Here is a 21,077-nt window from a genome sequence, read left to right as displayed (position 1 = left end):
TTCTGTTCTGTTCTGTTCTGTTCTATTCTATTCTATTCTATTCCGTTCCATTCCATTCCATTCCATTCCATTCCAAATATAAGATAAAACATGTCTCAATAGGAATAGCAATAGCAGTTAGACTTATATACCGCTTCATAGGGCTTTCAGCCCTCTCTAAGCAGTTTACAGAGTCGGCATATTGCCCCCACAGTCTGGGTCCTCACTTCACCCACCTCGGAAGGATGGAAGGCTGAGTCAACCTTGAGCCGGTGAGATTTGAACCGCCGAGCTGCAGAACTAGCAGTCAGCTGAAGTGGCTGCAATACTGCACCCTAACCACTGCGCCACCTCGGCTCTCATTGAGAAAACAGTGCTGAGGCCCTAAATTCTGCAAAATTCTAACCTTTACTATTTTACCATTTTATTTTATTCTTTTCTTGATTAATCAGAATTGTAAGGTTTCTCATCTATTCAGTGAAATGCCAATAAAAATGCTATATAAAACATTAGCAATAGAATTTTCAAAAACAATAAAGACCTAGATTGTGTCCCCCTCACTGAAAATGCCTAACATCTGATATTCATCCATCATCCCCAACTAAAAACTCAGCCTCTTGTGCCCAGATCTTTGTGGTTTCCAAAAGGCCATAGGTTGGAGTTGTTTGAAGCTCTGAATGGAGCCCATTTCTTAGGGCAATACACTGCTTGGGCCCCCTATGTACCACCAATATTGCAAACCATATGAGTAATGAATGAAGCTCTTTAGATATCTGTTGGGTTTTTATATCACATTATCCATTGACAAGGGGAAAGTCTTTAGGAGTAATAAAGAGTACAAAATGGAGATAGACGTAGGATAGTGTTAAAACTGTTTCCTTCAGTCAATGAGCCAGGCACCAAACCAACTATTGGTAATATGTCTCAGTAATGAGATCCGTGGAATCGGCTTTCCTTACTCTTTTAATGCAGACCAAGTTAAGGAAAACGATTGTTGCATCCCACTGTCTGAATTTCTTCTCCTACCAATTTTCATTTTCTGGCAGGGGGGAAAAAATCACCTTTTCCCTTCCAGGATGGTATGGCAGGGATAGGGGAGATATGTGGTGCTTAGTCATCTGTCAAGCTGCCTAACAAGAGACAGACACCTAAGTTTTCACACTTGTTTATCGTCAATTATGTGATTGCTGAATAAGGATATAATGTGATATGAAATAGGGGTAAAGGATTTGATAATAAGAGCTCCATCCTTCATTCTGCAGCAAGGAATTGTGCTCACGGCTGGCAGTGGAGTAGACAAAGTTATGGAGGCAAAATGATGCCATTCCACAACCCAGAAAAAAAGAGGAAAACAGCAGTGGTGGGTTTCAAAAAATTTGGAACCTATTCTGTGGGTGTGGCCTCCTTTGTGGGAGTGGCTTGCCTGCCATGTTAACCTGGTGGAGTGGCTTGCTGACCATGTGTTTTTCTCTCTCTCTTTCTCTCTCTCTCCTTCCTTTTGTCTCTCTGGTCCCCTTTTTCTTTTTTTCTTCATCTCTCTCTCTCACTCTTTTCTTCTTTTTTCTTTTTTCTTTATTTCTTCCTTCCTTTCTCTTTCTCTTTCTCTCTGTGTCGTCTGTCTGTCTCTCTCTCTCTCTTGTTGTGTGTGGGCAGTGGTGGGTTTTCAAAAATTTTTGGAACCTCTTCTATAGGTGTGGCCTGCTTTCCGGGTCCACTGGTGGAACCTCTTCTAACCGGTTCGGTAGATTTGATGACCGGTTCTACCGAATCGGTGAGAACTGGTAGGAACCCACCTCTGGAAAACAGTAACAGCAGTGACTTGTTATCCATATACCTGTTCATCCCAAGACGTTGAATCTATCAATGCTTCAAGTGGCTTGTACATATTTTGTCAGTCTCTGAATATCTGAGTATGGAATATAATCTATGCTGTGAATTCAGTCTAATTTAGCAAAGCAAATACATTAGTGGTGAGGGGAATCTTTTGAAATGTTACATCTTTTTTGCAGATGTTTGCCTTAAAGCTGCTCAATGGCTTTCAATTTAGATAGAAATATCCACTAAAAAAAGTCAAAAACAAAAATACAAAAATTTTCAGTGTCCCTTTAATGATGAAAATCACATAAAAACATATTCTTTGTCCTTCATTACACATATCTGGATAATCTTTATATCTTATTCCAAAAATAACAAGAAATGGCTGGTTGTCTTTTACCTTCTTTAGATATCCATGTTTTGGGTCATAACCTTGATTACCTAAAATAAAAGAGTTATAGATGAAATAAAATAACAGTGCAGAAGGGATTTGCAGCATCGGTTTTACAGACTGCAGTTTTTCCTCTTGTCAGGATGAAGTAAATAACTGTATTTTACTTTTCTAAAAAAAAAATTGTGGCGTACACACCGCAAAGAACAAGTTTTGTGTTGATAGATTCACATAAAGACTGGGAAACAGCTATTGTACTTGTCAGGAGAAAAAGGGTTGTGCTTATTAGATGCGGCTGCAATACATTATTCAAAGATTCTCACAGTCTGAAGGAAGTTATTTCTGTAATGAAATTAATTGGAAAAAGAGTGAGTTCCTTTTAAAGCCTATATGGCCACCACCGGCTTAACACTAATGGTTCCCCACCCACCCCCCACAAAAAAAAAACCAACATTTCATACTTTAAACTATGGTAATGACTGAGACTTTGATCATTTCAAGTCTTTCTCTTTTGTGATTTAGCAATTTATGTTTTATAATTAAAAAAGGTGTAAGCAAGCCTCCTTTTTTGTCCCCCCCCTTCCTACAAAGAAAGCTACCTAGAAACTAGTCCTTTAAATATAGTAAAGCAATTTAAATTCTGTGGTGCCATGACAATTAAACTACTGCTCGTTTTTTTCTTTTATATATATCTTTATCATATTTTGCATTTTTGTTCAAATGGTATCACCCATTATATATTAGACTTTGAATCTGCCAAAGTTTTTTTTTTCCTTTTCTCTGCAATTAAAAACAATGAGAAAATATTTGTTTTGAATAAGATTATTTATTTATTTATTTATTTATTTATTTATTTATTTATTTATTTATTTATTTATTAGACTTATATACCGCTTCATAGGGCTTTCAGCCCTCTCTAAGCGGCTTACAGAGTCAGCAACTTGCCCCCACAGTCTGGGTCCTCATTTCACCCACCTCGGAAGGATGGAAGGCTGAGTCGACCTTGAGCCGGTGAGATTTGAACCGCTGAACTGCAGATCACAGTCAGCTGAAGTGGCCTGCAGTACTGCACCCTAACCACTGTGCCACCTTGGCTCTTTTAATGGGCAACTGCTATCTGCAGTTCAGCGGTTCTAATCTCACCGGCTCAAGGTTGACTCAGCCTTCCATCCTTCCGAGGTGGGTGAAATGAGGACCCAGACTGTGGGGGCAATATGCTGACTCTGTAAACCGCTTAGAGAGGGCTGAAAGCCCTATGAAGCGGTATATAAGTCTAACTGCTATTGCTATTGCTATTGTGAGTCAAGAACTACCTCTATTCAGCCTAGATTCTGCACATCGGGGCAAGTTTCAAAAACTGTGAGCTGAATAAATTAATCCAATCAGGTCTTCCAATAAATAACTAAAGTTCTGTGAGTCAGTAGTAATAGGATTTAAATCTGTGAATTGATTCATATCTATAAACTGATTTGAAGAATGAGTCATGTTTGATAAAAAAAATATGTCCCTAGAAGCGTGGCACGACAAAACCGCGCTCGACTAAAGCGCGCCCGATTTAACCGCGTCACTGACGTCATCAACAGGGCGACAACAGCGAGCGCGGAGAAAGAAGGGTGCTTTAAATAGCGCTTTGAAAGCAAGCCGATTCAACTTAAGGTAAGGGTTAGCTTTAGGGTTAGCTTTAGGGTTAGGTTAAGGGTTAGGGTTAGGGTTAGGTTTAGGTTTAGGGTTAGGGTTAGGTTAAGGTTAGGTTTAGGGTTAGGTTTAGGATTAGGTTCAGGGGGGTTAGGTTTAGGTTTAGGGGTTAATTTTAGTTTTAGCGTTTACAGCGTGCTTCTGTCTCCGCGCTGTTGTCGCCCTGTGATGACATCAGCTACACGGTTCGTCGAGCACCCTTTAGTCGAACGCGGTTTGTGGTGGAACCCCCTAGAAGCACAGATGTCCAATGAACCTTTGAATTGATTTGAAGGGACTTTATCTGGTGATTTGATTTTAAGAATTGGGTGAATTTGATTAAATAGTCTTTAAATTTAAAACTTCTTATACTTACAGCAGTAATAAATGCCAGACTGATCACAGTGTTCTTGTTGTGAGGATATTTCTTTAAGAACAGTTTCCATCTGGAAATGAAAAAAAAATTGATGGTTGAAGCATACGGCATGTTTGTTTATTTAGATTTTTGTAAACCAAGGAGAAGCTCATCTATCAAAGTTTTGCCTGCCAAAATTGCTCCGTCCATTTAACAATTTCAAATCTGCAGTCATATTGGCAATGCAACCTATAGTCAAGAGTTCTCTTTCATGTTCAGCATTTTGCTTCATTGGCAATTGGGCCCTTCTGTCCCTTTCCCAGGTAAACAGAGCGACCTGGCCCAGATATCTCCCTCTCTTTAGAGGGAAATATACACTTTAATTAAAAATAATGGTCGTTAAGATAAAAATCAAATTAAACAACACAATAATCTAAAACATTAAAACCTGTGGTAAGCAATAAGTCCAAAAATGTTCCAAAGACTGTTCTTTTTGGCCAAGTGAGCCCTCAACAATCTCTTTTTTTTATTTTATTTTATCAATTTCATATATACATTCACAATTATATGATCTCATGATTGTTATTAATAATATGTATTTATAACAATTTTTCCCTACAGTTGACAATATACTTGATTGCTTTCTTAACATCCCATAGATCCATCTTATCTTACAACGGTCCTACTTCTTCTTCCCTCCCTCCCTCTTTCCTCCCCTCGTTTCTTCTCTCCTACTCCCCTTCCTTCCCTCCTTCCTTCCCTCCCTCCTTCCCCTTCCCTCCTCTCTCCTTCCTTCCCTTCTTCCTTCCTTCCTCCTTCCTTCCTTCCCATCTTCCTTCCTTTTCTTCTTCTCTCCTTTCTTTCCCCTTCCTTTCCTCCTTCCTTCCCCCCTTCCTTCTCTCCTACATTCCCTCCTTCCTTCAGCCCTCAACAATCTTATTGCCGCATAAACATGTCCTCTGCAGATCTATGGAGTTTCCCTCTTGTGGCAGCCAGGATACAATCTCTAAGCCCAGATATCACCATCTCTCTTCCTTGGGATGGCAATTTCTCTCCCCCCCCCCCCCTCTCTCTCTCTCTCTCTCTCTCTCTCTCTCTCTCTCTCTCTCTCTCTCTCTCCCCCCTCCCTCCCTCCCTCTCTCCTCTCCCTCTCTCCCTCCCTCTCTCTCCCTCTCCCTCTCTCCCTCCTTCCTCTCCAGCTCCCTCTCCTTCTCCTCTCTCTTATTTTCCTCCCTCTCTCTTCTCCCTCTCTCTTTCAGTCCTTTCTTCTGAGATGCTCCGATCTGCTATCCTACTCTCCAGCACTCTGACTTGACTTCCTCCTGGGGACTACATTTCCCAGAAATCTCCTCCAGGGCCTCTTCCTGTCCCAATTCCAGGGGCAAGGCCCCAACTAAGGGACACTGCTAACGGGGCAGCCTTCATTAAGATCTGTAACTTGAATTTAGGAAGTTCTCCTCTATCTATATCAGAATGCGATGTCATGAAAACAGGCCTACTGTCAGGAAAATCATACTGTCGCCCCCACTCCCTTAATGTGTAGTTTTATTTTCTTTCTGCATATCCGTAAGCCACAAGAAATTCTTCTGCTTTATACTTTTAGCAAAGTTTCTTTTTTTTTCTTAAACTTTCCTACCACACATCCATATATCCAGTGAAGCAGAGGTGGGTTGCTCGCAGTTTTACTACCGGTTCGCTTCATGCGCGCTTTGGCCACCCATGTGCCAGACGTACACTATGCGTGCATGCACAGTTTAATGTAAATTGTTCTTTGTGCATGCGCAGAACAATTTACCATGAACTGTGCACTTGTGCGCACTATAGCAGTTAGCAATAGCAGTTAGACTTATATACCGCTTCATAGGGCTTTCAGCCCTCTCTAAGCGGTTTACAGAGTCAGCATATCGCCCCCACAGTCTGGGTCCTCATTTCACCCACCTCGGAAGGATGGAAGGCTGAGTCAACCTTGAGCCGGTGAGATTAGAACCGCCGAACTGCAGATAGCAGTCAGCTGAAGTGGCCTGCAGTACTGCACCCTAACCACTGCGCCACCTCGGCTCTTACTAAAGAACATGCCAGCAATGTCAGCGGGAACTGGAGAACCAGTTCGGAGGTGAACCGGGGCGAACCCGTAGCAACCCACCCCTGCAGTGAAGAAGAAAACTGGTTACATGTTTACTTTGATGATAGGGAAAAAAATGCTATTTCAAGAATGATCCTTGATCTGCATACAATAACTTCAGTTTTATAATGCCATAACCCTGAAGCCTGTTGGTATCGTTTTTTTCTCTCTCCTTTCCCTAGAGTTGGTGCTAATGTGCATTTTACCTGTGATGATAATTATGTGCTCCAAGGAACTAAAAGCATTACTTGTCAAAAGGTGACAGATACCTTAGCTGCTTGGAGTGACCATAGGCCAATTTGCCGTGGTAAGTATTCTTCAAGTTGGAAGCTGGTTGCAAGCTGTTCTGCCTTCATCTTCCTTAATTAAATGTATACCCCCATTTTTATTCATACTGCACATTGCTCTTACGAAAACTCAGGAAATATTTGGGGGTTTGAGGGTAAGAACCATGCAAAGTTTTATTTTAAAAAAAATGCAAAAAAAAAGTACTGAAATCTGTATTCGAATAAAGTCTGATCCTTTATGTTAGATTATGCCAAACCTCTAAAGGCTAACTCCCCTGCCTTTATGGAAAATTACTTATCCTGTGAATCTTAATCTTTTAAAAATTAATTACATCACTTTGTCTGGCACATTTTGCATGATATATAAATACTCAATTAACATGCATTGCCCTATATTTATTTTCTATGTAGTGAATTAATTAACTGTTAATTAATTATTAAAATATGTGTGCAGCTCCACAGGTACTATGTGGTAATTACAAGCTAGTTTAGCAATTAGGATGATTTAATTCTAAAGTACTATTCATATTAACAAACATTTTAGTATATAGAAATAAAATATTTATCTTGATTTCCTTTTAGGCTGTGTTCAAAGGAAAAAGAATCAACTACATATATTAGTAGTTGATTATGTATCACAATGTTACATATTACAATGTTATAGCTGAAGGATCTCTAATGTTTAAGCTAATTACTTGAAATTCTGCTTGGTTATGTAGAAAAACATTGAAATGTTAGAATATTGATTCTAATCTCAAATTATATGTATTCTCATATTTGCCGTTTCCCATAAATTGTTCCAGAGGAGTTAAATCACCTTATTAATTACCAAAATAGAAACAGTATTACTATCTTGTGATGTCTAGTTTCCATACTTTAAATATGATGCTATTTGCACATTAAGAAACTTCAAGAAATGTATTAAAACACATGTTGCAATGTTTTGTTTTTCCTGGATAAACAGTTGTGATCTCTCAATCCAGTATGAGTGGGAGAAAGAATGAATCATTAGCCATGGAAATAGCTATATACAGTATATATAATTTTCTTTCTGTCACACACACACACACACACACACACACACACACCCCATTGTTACTGTGTTACATTATTACTATCACTTTAAGGAATGAATTTCGTGACAACTAGTTCTTATGATAAACATATATTTAATTTTATTGTGATAATTAAATAATTAATTTACACAATAATTTTGTATCATGTAAATACTATTCATGATACTGTTGTATTATGAATACCATTATTTTACTTTCAGTTTAAAAAATGTATGACTTTAATGATATGAATATAGTTCCATTTATATTACTGAATCCACTCACATTTTAATCCCTCAGACTTTCATTATCTGTATTATGATTCCTTCATGTTTAAATGGATTCCAATTAGATGAACCACTCAATTATTAGAATCTTTGTAATAGAACATTTATAAAAGTAATATCTTCAGTACATTTCTTGATAAAATTCACCCTGGCTCTATAGTAACTTCACTGCATAAATAAACAGTTCCTCAATTTATGTTTAATGCTTGGGGTCTAAATTAACATTGACAAAAACTTTTGAAATATACTGTACATTGCTTATTTTAATTTTAAATTTTATTCTAATGTTTCCAAGATTTCTAAGTGAGAATTATAATGAAGCAGTGGTGAGCTTTCATACTGAATAAGTTTGATTTATTTTCTATGGCTTTTTCTATTCTTTCCTAGCTTTACTATTTTGAAGAAACGCTAGGTGTAGCAGAGTCTTCTCTAGTTCTGATAGTTTATGCCTGTTTCTTTCAGAGGAAAGTAAGCTTTGTGATGTCCCTCTCATAGTTTATAGGCAACTAAATTGGATTGGCTGGGCTGTTGTATTTGAAGTTGGCAAGCTGATCTCTGATTGGTCCTTATCTGAGTCCAAAAAAGATGGTTCTTGAGCAGAACAAAGTAGACCATGACTATTTAGCCTTGTAGCTCATCACTGCCTCATTGTTGCCAGCCATTAAAGTATATACTAAAGGATTGTAATTTTTTTGAGAATTGTTTCATTACATATTGCATTACCACAATGTGGCATAATTGCACAGAAAGTGTAGCATAATTGCAAAGCATAAAATGGAGCATAATTGCAGAGAAATGTAGTTGTGATTGGCCACATTCAGTAAAATAAAGACATAAACACTGTTCTTTCTTTATGAAAATAAAGCCTTTTTAAACATTCTTTGTAGACTGCTATCCAGAGTTCTAGTGCAACTGGAAGTTCCATAGCATATTTATAAATTTTAAAGAAATGTAATAGCTGTTCCCATTTCAGGAAACTTTCAGTGTCCTGCTATTTTCTCTTTGAATAAATGAACATTTCTAAAATCTCTTCTATTTCATGCTTCCCATATTTTAGCTAGGACGTGTGGTTCTAACCTCCGTGGTCCGAGTGGTATTATCACATCACCCAACTATCCTGTTCAATATGAAGACAATGCACACTGCGTATGGGTTATAACAACTCTTGATCCAGAAAAGGTATGTTTCCCATTTTGTGGGTTTCTAAACAATTACAATGAACGTACTGATATTTGCATAAACAAAGCCTTATAAATCATAATTTACATGAGTTTTTATAACGTTTTGAATGTACAAAATATAGACCAAAAAGTATTCGTATGTAATTTTGTTTCACTTCCTTAATATGAATGTAAATGGATGTCTTAGTGATTACTCAATACTATGGATACTTTTGATGTTAATAATGACGTCATTTTAGTAACTTTTCTGTTTGCAGACTCCTTCGCAAAAGTAACTGGGACCATTCAAATATTTTAATTTGTGATATAATCTTTCTGCATTAACAATCATGTTCTATTTGCCATAGTGCCAAAATTGGTTCATGATAAGACTGAGATGTCTTGTCTCTTTAAGCTTAGTCTAATCAAACTTGGTCTATTGCATTTCTGAATTAACAGCATATAAGAAGCCAGATATTGCAGTGTTTGTAATTATTATAATGTCATGGTTCAAAAAGGGGCAATGTTAAATTTAGAGTCCTAGATGTTATGTTTGCCTACATTTTTTTTTAAATCATTCTCTATCTTCTCCTGACGTTGTAAGAAAGGAGGAGTAGAATGGATGTTCTCACAAGTGGGCCTCGACAGGCAAACATTTATTTTAATGGTTACTTTTTGAATTGCGTCTGATGAATTTATAAATTAGACTATTCAAGAAGATTTCTTTTTGTCTCTATCATTAAACATTTATTGCTTTTTCCTGTAGTTCCCCCCCCCCCCCCCCAATTTTAGTAGTACTAAGCCAGTGTTTCTCAACCTTGGCCACTTGAAGATGTCCGGACTTCAACTCTCAGAATTCCCCAGCCAGCATTCGCTGGCTGGGGAATTCTGGGAGTTGAAGTCCGGACATCTTCAAGTGGCCAAGGTTGAGAAACACTGTATTAAGCTATTCAGGTTTGTTCTCTTTTTGTTCAAAAGTACTCTATTTTAATGCTCTGCTTATTTTTAGGGCTTTCTACCATGTGTTTCCTCTGGGTCCTACTAATGTATCTGCTCAACATAACCCTACTGAGTCATTTCTTAGAGGTTTATAGCTTACAAATAGCTATTTTGCATTGATTCCCCCCCCCCCTAATCGCTTTAACTTGGTTTTGCTGCAGGTGTTTTAATTTGCAGTTAATTCCTGAAGTATTTTAATTTTTGTTCCTTTGGGTTTTCCCCCCTTTCCTAATATTTTCCATTCTGGGATAATTTCCACAACCCAACTTCATTAGCTATTACTTTTCATTTCCACAAATTTGGGTTAGAGTATTGTCTGCTCCTCCTTTATGTGGCTGTTTCTATTCAGATCTAACTGTACTGTTCTGAAGGAACATTGGGTGTAGCACAATTTCTGTCATCCATTCTAGTATTGTCTTGACCACTTAGAGGCTGTAGTATACCTGTAGCTGATCGTGATCATTGATTTTTAGATGAAATAAATTAAATAAATTGTAAATTTAATGAATTTATATGCCGCCCAATCCCGAAGGACTCCGGGCGGCTTACATAAAAACAGCTACAAAAGAATACAAAAAGAAAGAATAAGATAGAGAAAAGCAGATTAAAAACACATCATGCACTCAGTCTTAGTGGGGCTGGACCTCATTCAAGAGGTCAACAGCCCCAGGCCTGCCGGAATAGCCAGGTCTTAGTAGACGTATGGAAGGCGGAGAGAGTAGGCAGGGTTGATCATATTTAACACAGGGAATTATAGAACATTTCAATTTGGCCCTGTCAGGTGCTCCTTGGTTTAATAATCAAGAAAGAAACCACTCAACTCCATGCTTTAGAATTAAGTGTACTTTTACTAATTACAAACGATGAGTAGCAAAGCAAAGCTGAGTCTGAGTAAAAAGGCGCGAAAGCAATAGCTATCATGTATGATTCAATCCCCTCCCCTTGGCGCCCCAGTTCATAGTCCAATAATAATTCACCCAACCGTCAGGTGGGATCTGTCTTCAAAAACCATCATCAGGGTGGAATGCTGGACAGTTGGCCTCGGCGGGAAACTCCCTTCTTCCACATGCGCAGAGAAATGGTCAGAATAACTCCTAATAACATACAAAAAATTGTACTTCAATGTCTTACTGATTGAGGAATGATGAAATGTTTGTCTTAAAAGAAATAAAACTTTTGAACACAAACAATCCTCCAGTACATAATGATTCCCCTCCCAAATACCATGCCCCTCCCTCCCCATTTCAATGGCAGCCGAAAAACAGCAGCGAAGCAGAGGCTGACAGGCCCTGTGTGCTAGATAATGTTTTATGTCAAAAAAAAAAATGACAAATTATTAAGCAGACATCCTGATTTGAATGCTTTTGTTTCTAAATACACATTAAGATGACATCTGGACAGTCTTTTTTAAAAAATATATACTTTTTTTTATTTTCCATTTTCATAATATATAAATCACATGTATACTATTACATAGCCAATATCATGTTGTGTTAATTAACAATTACATCAGTTCATCTTGCCATCAACTCCCGGAGAAAAAATAAATAAATAAATAAAAAGAAAAACCAATTACTGGCTCTTCTGCTCTCCATACACCATATTTATGCCTTATCCAACACTTTCTTCTGCCTCTCTCCTCCCCCTCCCTTCCTCCCTCCATCATCCTTTTCTACTCTACTTCCCCTTCCTTTCTCCTTCTCCTCTCTCCCCTTTCCACTCCTCCTTATTCTCCTCATCTTCCCCCTCCCCTTGCCCTCTCTCCTATCCCTTTCTTCCTATCTTTCTTCTCTCCTCTGCTTCCCACTCTTCCTCTCATTCACTTGGTGTACATCTGGACAGTCTTAACTAGAAGAAATGATTATGGTAAACAGCATCAGGCGTCAGGAATTTTAAATATTTTTGGTTGAAGCAGGCATCTGTAGTAATCATGAATTATTCATAACCTGCCATTGAATCTCGTTCATTTCCAGTTACACCTTTTCCTTCCTTTAACTTTTGCTTTCTGTTCAGTAAAGATTGGAAACTCCTACAACTTTCTATCGCATGTCCCACGTAACCTTGCCTCAGAACATCCCCATCACATCATATTAATAACCCCTCCCTCCAAATGTTCTTTGGAGAAAACAGCCAGGTGATAATGGGTAGATAAATAGTCCAGCAGAGAATTCTCCAAAGGTAAGATAAAATAAATGCTAATTTATTTAGAGCAGAAGCTTTAACTGGTTTTAATAGCATCAATTTATTTTTTGTTTTTAAAAGCATAACACTTTAGGGATTCTGCAAATTGGGAGGTTGGCACCAATACAAAAACAAAAACAATCAGGCATTTACATTAGAAATTAATGTCACCACCTAGCTGAATGAATTCTCTAGGGTACATAGTTAAATAAAAGCATCAGTTTAAAGATAAAAAAAGGGCGGAAGGCACAATAATATTAGGATATTATAAGATGAATTGTCTAGATCAAGAAATTGCAAGAGAGCAATCAAAACAATTTCAATAAATACTAGGTTGGATCCAACTTCTTTTGATGGAAGCTTTTTCAAAAATGGAGTACTGTTGGCCGAAAGGGCAAACTGATATTCGCTTATATTATCATTCTTCTGCAGTTCGAATCATCATCATTTATTGTGTTCCGGGCTGAATTTTACTCTCCCCTCTCCCAGATTTCTTCTTTAAGCAAATGATAAGGCTTCCCATCTCATAACAGGGACACTAGCAGTGAAATGAAGATTACAAAGAGCACAATTTCTTAAAGCAAACGTTGTGCCTCCGCTCCGAATTATCTCAATTGGTACAGAAGGATATTCATCATTAATACTATTCAAAGCCACTGAGAGATCAACTAGGACCAAGCCGCGCTATACTCATCCTACACCTGCCTTAGGTCATCAGCGAGCTTGACAAATGCCATCTCAGTGCTACAATCAGCTGTGCGTCTGACTGAAAATAATCTGCTCCCTCAAAAGTTGCAAGGCAACCTTCCATAGAAAGAGAGCAGTTGGAGATTGGACAAAAATTGCCCGATTTCATTGGGTCCAGCAAGGTGGTCTATGAGGGCAGAATATTCCCTCTACAAGACAAGCAGCTCCACCCCCTCTTGTAAAGAAGTATTACCTCCTGGGAAGCCTTAACCAACTACAACAGATATCGATCTATGTCTCCATGGACTAATAGGCTCAAACTGTTCCTGGTGAACTCTGCCAAAGGCAACTCCCTAAGATTTATACCAGTGGTGGGTTTTAAAAATTTTCGGAAACTCTTCTGTAGGTGTGGCCTGCTTTCCAGGTCCACTGCTGGAACCTCTTCTAACCGGTAGATTTGACGAACCGGTTCTACCGAATAGGTACGAACTGGTAGGAACCCACCTCTGATTTATACATTCAAACAGATCGGAGCAACTTTGTTTGAAGGAAACTTGGAAAAGTCATTGCAGGAGCTCTGTAAATGTTTCGCTCACCACTCCTTGGCAAGGAGGAACCTTGAGCAAGCTTCCAGCCAAAATAATAAATACACTTGCCACTATCACTACACTATGGCACAAAGTAACCCTTAATACAAGCTCCTATGCATCTCAGTCAGATTCATTCTTTACTTATTTACTTACTGCTGCCAATTACCTCCCACAGACCCATTAGATCTCACAGGGTTGGCCTCCTCCGGGTTCCATCTACCAGCCAATGCCACCTGGCTATTACCCGGGGGAGGGCCTTCTCTGTGGCAGCTCCGGCCCTCTGGAATGAACTCCCCGCAGGGATTCGGACCCTCACCTCTCTCCAGGCCTTCCGAAAAGCCATCAAAACCTGGCTTTGTCGGCAGGCCTGGGGGTGATGAGTTCCCTCCCCTCTCGACATGTATGGTTGTGCGACTGTTGCCTACTTTTATTATTTGTATTTTGTTTTTATGTTCCTCTTTTTCCCCTTTTGAATTGTTCGCCGCCCTGAGTCCTTCCGGAGAAGGGCGGCATATAAATAATAAAATTCCAATTCCAATTATTTATTACTTTTCTAGATATCTTTTATAATTCTTCATCACCCAGAGTTCTTATGAAAAATCAAAAGGTGGCTGCATGCACCTAGAGGGGGCAACAGTGTGATTTGATCCATGTTAGGCCTCATAACAACCCACAATTGGCTATTTCTCAACACACTTAAAAGTTGTTATTTTTTTTGGGGTGGGGGGGAAGATTGGTTCAACTGTGGAAGTTTGGGAGAGCTCAAGATTAGGATGTTTTTTGCCCTAAAGCTACCTGAATTGAGCTGAATCAAGCCCAATCAAGCCATCATGGGTATTTGCAAAGCAGGCTGGAACAGCAAATGGCATCATGTGTCATGAAGACATTGCAGAAATTATGAAAATTATGTACATTTAGCAATGTGATTTGGAAATATTTGGTAAGCTTAAAACCAGGTTATGGAGGATCACATGTGGTCTACAATTTGCACAAAGTTTACCCCTCTGCATATAAGCCAAAAGAAGATATAGTAGGTCCTGTAATAAAGTTGTCGTTATTAAATTGTTTTTCAAATATGCAATGTGGATATGCAATATTCACTTGTGCAGGACAGACTTTGTCATTCTGAGCAAACTGCCAAGGAGCTGATTGAAAATATGATTGCGTAATTCCATATCTTTCCAGGTTTGCAAATTAATTACAAACTATTGGATACCAACTTTTTGAAGCACAGTTGCTTCAAACCACACAGCTTTTCATTTTGTCAGTGTTCAATATTCAGTTGGAAACCTTTTTTAATTGCCTGATTTTTCTTTATAAAGGAAAATCTCCAGTGGACTTCAGTGGATTTTGTTTCTCCATCTAGAACCGAACGTTTAAAATATAGAGAATAATTAGCTAGGCTGGGGCATTTAGGAATTGGGTAATAGGTAAACATCTATGTGGTTCTTCCACTTTTCAGTGCTTCCTAAAATGATTATATTACCATCAATTACTGCTAACCCCATACCTTTTTAAAAGCTTAGTCAATTTTTTTAATTTAAAAAAAAGCCTGTATTGTTCATTCTTGCTAGTATTGATCCCACGTGTAGTTCTTGGGAACAAACTGTCCAAATATGTTTGCAGCAGAATATATATTACAAGGGCTATGTCAGAAATTTCAACATTTATTATGGATTTGCCAAATCTAAAATAGAATAATGGATGTTGGTTTGATTTAGAAAGAACTATGATAGATACTTCATAAATTGTTTTGTAGGATAACAGTTGATTGTTTCTTATTCTGAATTTGATTTACTCCTCACAGAGTTAGGATTATATGACTTGGGTGCTATATAAATCTTATTAATAAATAAATAGAATGCTACAAATCAGGGATAGTTAGTAGTTTATATCATTTGGTATTAGACACTTGTATTCAATAATCTATGTATAAATTCAGTTTCAGATGTTCAGTAGGATATATAGAAATCCAATGATTTTTGCTCAAAATATGCAAATTCTGTTTTCTGCTCTTTAGATGTATTGTTATTTGCATAATGAAAGAACACCATTAAGATGAATTTATATAAAATGTAATCATAATTAAAATGAATTTATGGTTTTTTTTAGGAAGAGACGCTCCAAATGATGAATAGATTAGAAGAATAGAATGGAATGGAATTGAACAGAATGGAAGGGAATGAAATGGAATAGAACAGAACAGAATAGAATAGAATATTCTTTATTGCCCAAGTGTGATTAGACATGCAAGGAATTTATCTCTGATAAATCAGTTCTCATATAAGCAATTATATATTACATTATTTTAATCATAATAACAAAGTAGTAATAATGATACCAATAAGAGAAGGTAGTAGAACAGATGAGAAAGATAGATAAAAGTAATACAGCCATACTATGTGGGTAAATATACTTAGGCAGTAATGTGAGAATTAGGTGTTCAGCCCTATAGTGGCATCCCAAGGGGAGGAGTTGAAATAGTTTATGTCCAGGACGTGAGAAGTCTGTAGATATTTTCTCAGCCCCCTTTCTGGTTCATTCAATATACTGGTCCTCAGTGGTTCTCAGAGGTGGCACAGTGGTTAGGGTGCAGTACTGCAGGCCACTTCAGCTGACTGTTATCTGCAGTTCAGCGGTTCTAATCTGTAGTTCAGCGGTTCTAATCTCACCGGCTCAAGGTTGACTCAGCCTTCTGGGTGAAATGAGGACCCAGACTGCGGGGGCGATATGCTGACTCTGTAAACCGCTTAGAGAGGGCTGAAAGCCCTATGAAGTGGTATATAAGTCTAACTGCTATTGCTATTGCTAAGGTAGGCTGGTTGCAAATGTTTTTTTTTTTCGGCAGCTCTAATTATCCATTGAAGTCTGTATCTGTATCAGGAGTGAAATACTACTGGTTCGGGCCAATTCGCATAAACCAGTAGTAAAAATGCGACCGATTCACCCGAAACGGTAGTAAAAAAAATATTTAAAAAGTTTTTTAAAACGTTCCAATGATCATCTGTGCGACAATCAGCTGTGCTGTGCAATCATTGGAGTTTTTTTTTTAAAAAAAAATAGCATTTTTTACTACTGGTTCTCCCGAATGCACGCTCACATTGCTACCAAATTGGTATCAAAAGTATGTGGATTTCACCTCTGATCTATACAGTTATAGAAGCATAAATGACAGACTCAATAATTCCTCTGAAGAACTCTTTTGAAGTGAATTAGCAGCTTCTTGAAAATATATACAAATTTTCAAAAATCATGTTCTTAAAAAAAAAATAATCTCAAGAATTTCTTGTGTAGTAGATGTGGGGTATATGGGGGAGTAGAAAAACAGCAAGGCCCCCAGTTCTGTCTTCCAGGCAACCCCTAAATATTATGTTGCTTTCCATCATGCCTGAAATAGAATTCAACTAAGGATTCATTAGTTTCTGTGGCTTAAAACAAAAAGTTCTTTGCTTCAGGGTCAGCTAGTCTGGAAAACAAACTCTTGTTCAAGGAAAACAGTCCCTTTATTCTCTGTGTGGTAACAAATGATAAACACATCACGGCAGTGAGATAATCAGTAAAACTAAATTCCATTTTATCTAGAGACTGTTCATCAACGTAACTGGAAAAAAATTGTGTAATCTGCTTTTTACAAGCATTTCTTTTCCACATCAGTAAATTATTGTTAGCTGATTCTATAGCATCTTCTTTTAGCTCTTTCATTCTTGCTGCCTATCAGTCACAGATGAGCACCGAATAGGAATATGTTAGCGCAGGTTGGACTCCGCTTTTGTTATTCATAGTGGTCGGTATAGTCTAGCTCAGCATTTTCTTGTATGCTATTTCTAACCTCGCAGTGTCTTGTATCAACATAATGCAAAGGAGTTGTACGTTTGCCAAAAGATGTTCTGCCTGCAGCAATCCTCTCTGCATTATACCCTTCATTTATTTAACAGGCAGTTTTCATCTCCGTACTCTTCCCTTGGTCGAGTGTGTGAAGAACTAGGTTGCAGCAGGCTCCTAATAGTATTTTCATAAAAAAGGGTTGTAAGAGGTGCTGAGCTCAGGAATTGTCTTACAGGTTCTCAGTGATTCAATCATCGCTGTGATTAAATTGAGCTAAGAGTTTCCGAGCTGATATGCTTAATCAGGGTGATGTGAGACCGTGCTGGAAAAAAACACCTAGCAGAAAAGTTGAACACCAATAAAAAGAGAAGGTTTTTCAATGCGTGCTGCTATAGCCTTGCTTTAAAATCTTAGAACCGTGAAAACATAAAGCACAGTGTGGAAATTACCTTCTAGCCTTTTGTAATTTATAATTAAACACATGCTATTTTCAGGTTTCTAAGCTGTCATAATTCCCTCTCGTGTTCCTCCTTCTCTCTCTCATTTTTTTTAATGCGTGGTGCAGACATGAATGTCAATCATACACACTTCAGTGCTTTTTGTTCAAAATCCGGGGACAGCATTTGAAGTAGCTGTCAAACATTTAATATTTAGCCTTAGTTCCTGCAAATGTAGCCCAACAGAATAAGTCGACCAGAGTTACCCTGTGGCAATAAATAAAAAGATAAATAAATAGATAAATAGATAAATAAACAGAAAAATAAACAAATAAATATGCAGCTGGTAGCAGCTCATTAGTTGATTATATATTTATGCAAGAATTATGAACATACTTTCACAATTTTGCAAAATCATACACGGGGACAATGCTCTATGATCCACCAGCAGAGCTGGCTGGAGAATTCTGGGAGTTGAAGTCCACAAGTCTTAAAGTTGCCAAGTTTGGGAACCACTGGTGTGAACCTAAGAAAACCCTGTAGATCAATGAAGGAGCCAAAGCTTCCATCGCAATCTGTACATGTTGCCAGTCATCAACCCTCTGGATTGGGAAGAAGCAATGATGAAATAGTGCATTATATAATCCATTTCCTTCCCAAACAAATTATTCCCTGAGCTGCCTTGGAAACGGACGATTTATAGAGCCTCAGAGTGTTACAAAATGGCCTAGAGATAGCGGTGGGGATGTGGGGAACGGGGCCAAAGCAGTTTGCCACTGTATTCTTCAGAGTTTCCCGGGGGTTCCTGTAGCCATAGGATTTCCTGGTGGTTTCTACTCCTCTTTCAAACTCAGCCACAGTGAACTAAGCATTGCCTCAGTCAGTAATTACTAAATAAATAGACAGAGTGCAGGTGGTCCTTAACTATTACTATTTGTTTAGTGTCCCTTCAAAGTTACAAAGGGACTGAAAAGGGTGACTTATGGCCATTACCTTTAAAGCCCTACATGGCCTAGGACCTGGATATCTCCGCCTCCTGCAACATACCTCCCAGCGCCCAGTAAGATCGCACAGGTGGGCCTTCTCCAGGTGCCATCAACTGCACAATGTTGTTTGGCAGCTCCTCGGAGGAGAGCCTTCTCTGTAGCAGCCCCGGCCCTCTGGAACGATCTACCCCCTGAGATCCGGACTTTCCCCACTCTCTCGGCCTTCCGAAAGTCTGTTAAGACCTGGCTGTTCCGGCAGGCCTGGGGCTGCTGATCTTGATTGACCTTCAGCCCCACTAAGATCGAGTGCATGTTGTGTCCTGTTTTAATTTGTTAGCAATAGCAATAGCAGTTAGACTTGTATACCGCTTCATAGGGCTTTCAGCCCTCTCTAAGCGGTTTACAGAGTCAGCATATCACCCCCAACAATCCGGGTCCTCATTTTACCCACCTCGGAAGGATGGAAGGCTAAGTCAACCCTGAGCCGGTGAGATTTGAACCGCCGAACTGCAGATAACAGTCAGCTGAAGTGGCCTGCAGTACTGCACCATAACCACTGCGCCACCTCGGCTCTTGCCGAATTTGTTCTGTCTTATATTTTAAATTTTTAATATCTTCTTTTTTAAACTGTTTTTATGTAAGCCGCCCGGAGTCCCCCGGGATTGGGCGGCATACAAATCTATTAAAATTGAAAATTGAATTGACTTATGCACACTTTTGACCATTGCGGCATCCCCCATGGTCACATGAACAACATTTGGACACTTGGCAACTGGCATGTAGGTACAGAGGTTGAAGTTTCCCTGGGTCATGTGATCACCTTTTGGGACAAGCAAAATCAATAGGGAAGCCAGATTCACTTGTTAAGTGAATCACAGGTGTGATTCACTTAATAACTGTGGCAAGAAAGATCATAAAATGGGTAAAATGTGCTTAGCAACAGACATTTTTCGGCTCAATTGTGGTTGTAAGTTGAGGACTATTTGTCAGTTGTATGGCTGAAGTTATGCTTATAGTCCAACGACTTCCCCAACTGTGATCATCTAAAAGGCAATCACCTCCTTGGTCATACATTTTTGTAATCATTTTTTTGCATAATCACTAGGAACACTGTATTTTGCATATGTTTGGCATAAATTTGTTTCTTGTGGCTTAGCATAATCAGTGTTCTGAGACAGGTTTGAACATTTTCTACGGCTTTGAATCTAAATCTGAAATAGATCCGTACAACAGCAGAAAATATATTAACTTTATACCGGTAGCCAGAGTGATTAAAAAAAAAGAAAGAAAAACAAGGAAGATTAGTTTGTTAAATGTCTGAGAATGTATTTCCAATAAAAAAATATATGTCACGCAGAGACAATATCTGCTTTTCATTTCATCCAAATAAGGTATAAATATGAGAGAGAAATATGCTGATTTTGACAAGAAAAAGCCTAGAATAAAGTGAATAGACTTGTGCAATGTTTTGTGCGAATAGGGAATTGAAAGTTGGTTAAATAAATACAATAAGACTGATATATAATGGGAGTAAAGTTTGATTTAGAATACATGGATTTTTTTTTTTAAAAAAAAATCTATAAATAGTCAAAACAAAACCAGAGGCCAAATGCAAGCAATAAATACACAGAGATAAATCTGGAATACAGGAGGAGGGAGAGCTGCATTTATTGCTTGAGCATGAGGCTGATCCATGTCTTAGTCAGGATTATTGCTTTTCTTTGTTTATTTTGCATTTAAGGCTTAACACATACAAAGCAGTGGTGGGTTCCTACCAGTTTGGCCGTACTGGTAGTGGTATGGCGGCCTGGGTCACTGGAACCGAAGCAACCCAGGCCTGCCACGCCCCTAAACTTTTTTCCCGGTTGCTGCTGTTGTCACTGCCATTTTGTTTTTTAGTTCCCGAGGTGGCGCAGTAGTTAGGGTGCAGTACTGCAGATCACTTCAGCTGACTGCTATCTGCAGTTCGGCGGTTCAAATCTCACCAGCTCAAGGTTGACTCAGCCTTCCATCCTTCCGAGGTGGGTAAAATGAGGACCCGGATTGTTGGGGGCGATATGCTGACTCTGTAAACTGCTTAGAGAGGGCTGAAAGCCCTATGAAGCAGTATACAAGTCTAACTGCTATTGCTATTTTGTGCATGTGCAGAACAATTAAACACAGGCGGTAAAGCTGGGCAGAACCCACACCTGATGCAAAGGAGGGAGACTTAGACTTAGCGGAAGTGTAATATAACTTAAATATAGA

General features: G+C 38.6%; 1 protein-coding gene across 1 annotated transcript in view; it reads left to right on the top strand.

Annotated features, from left to right (window-relative positions):
• CSMD1 (CUB and Sushi multiple domains 1) overlaps positions 1 to 21,077 on the top strand; it is a 982,247-nt gene that overhangs the window by 684,503 nt on the left and 276,667 nt on the right. Inside the window, exons 9-10 of the mRNA XM_032215147.1 lie at positions 6,519 to 6,643; positions 9,023 to 9,144. Coding sequence (XP_032071038.1) covers positions 6,519 to 6,643; positions 9,023 to 9,144 — 247 coding nt within the window. The remainder of the gene's footprint in view (positions 1 to 6,518; positions 6,644 to 9,022; positions 9,145 to 21,077) is intronic.

Source organism: Thamnophis elegans, chromosome 4, assembly GCF_009769535.1.
Source record: "Thamnophis elegans isolate rThaEle1 chromosome 4, rThaEle1.pri, whole genome shotgun sequence".
Lineage (NCBI taxonomy): Eukaryota > Metazoa > Chordata > Lepidosauria > Squamata > Colubridae > Thamnophis > Thamnophis elegans.
This window is presented reverse-complemented; position numbering and strand designations above follow the sequence as displayed.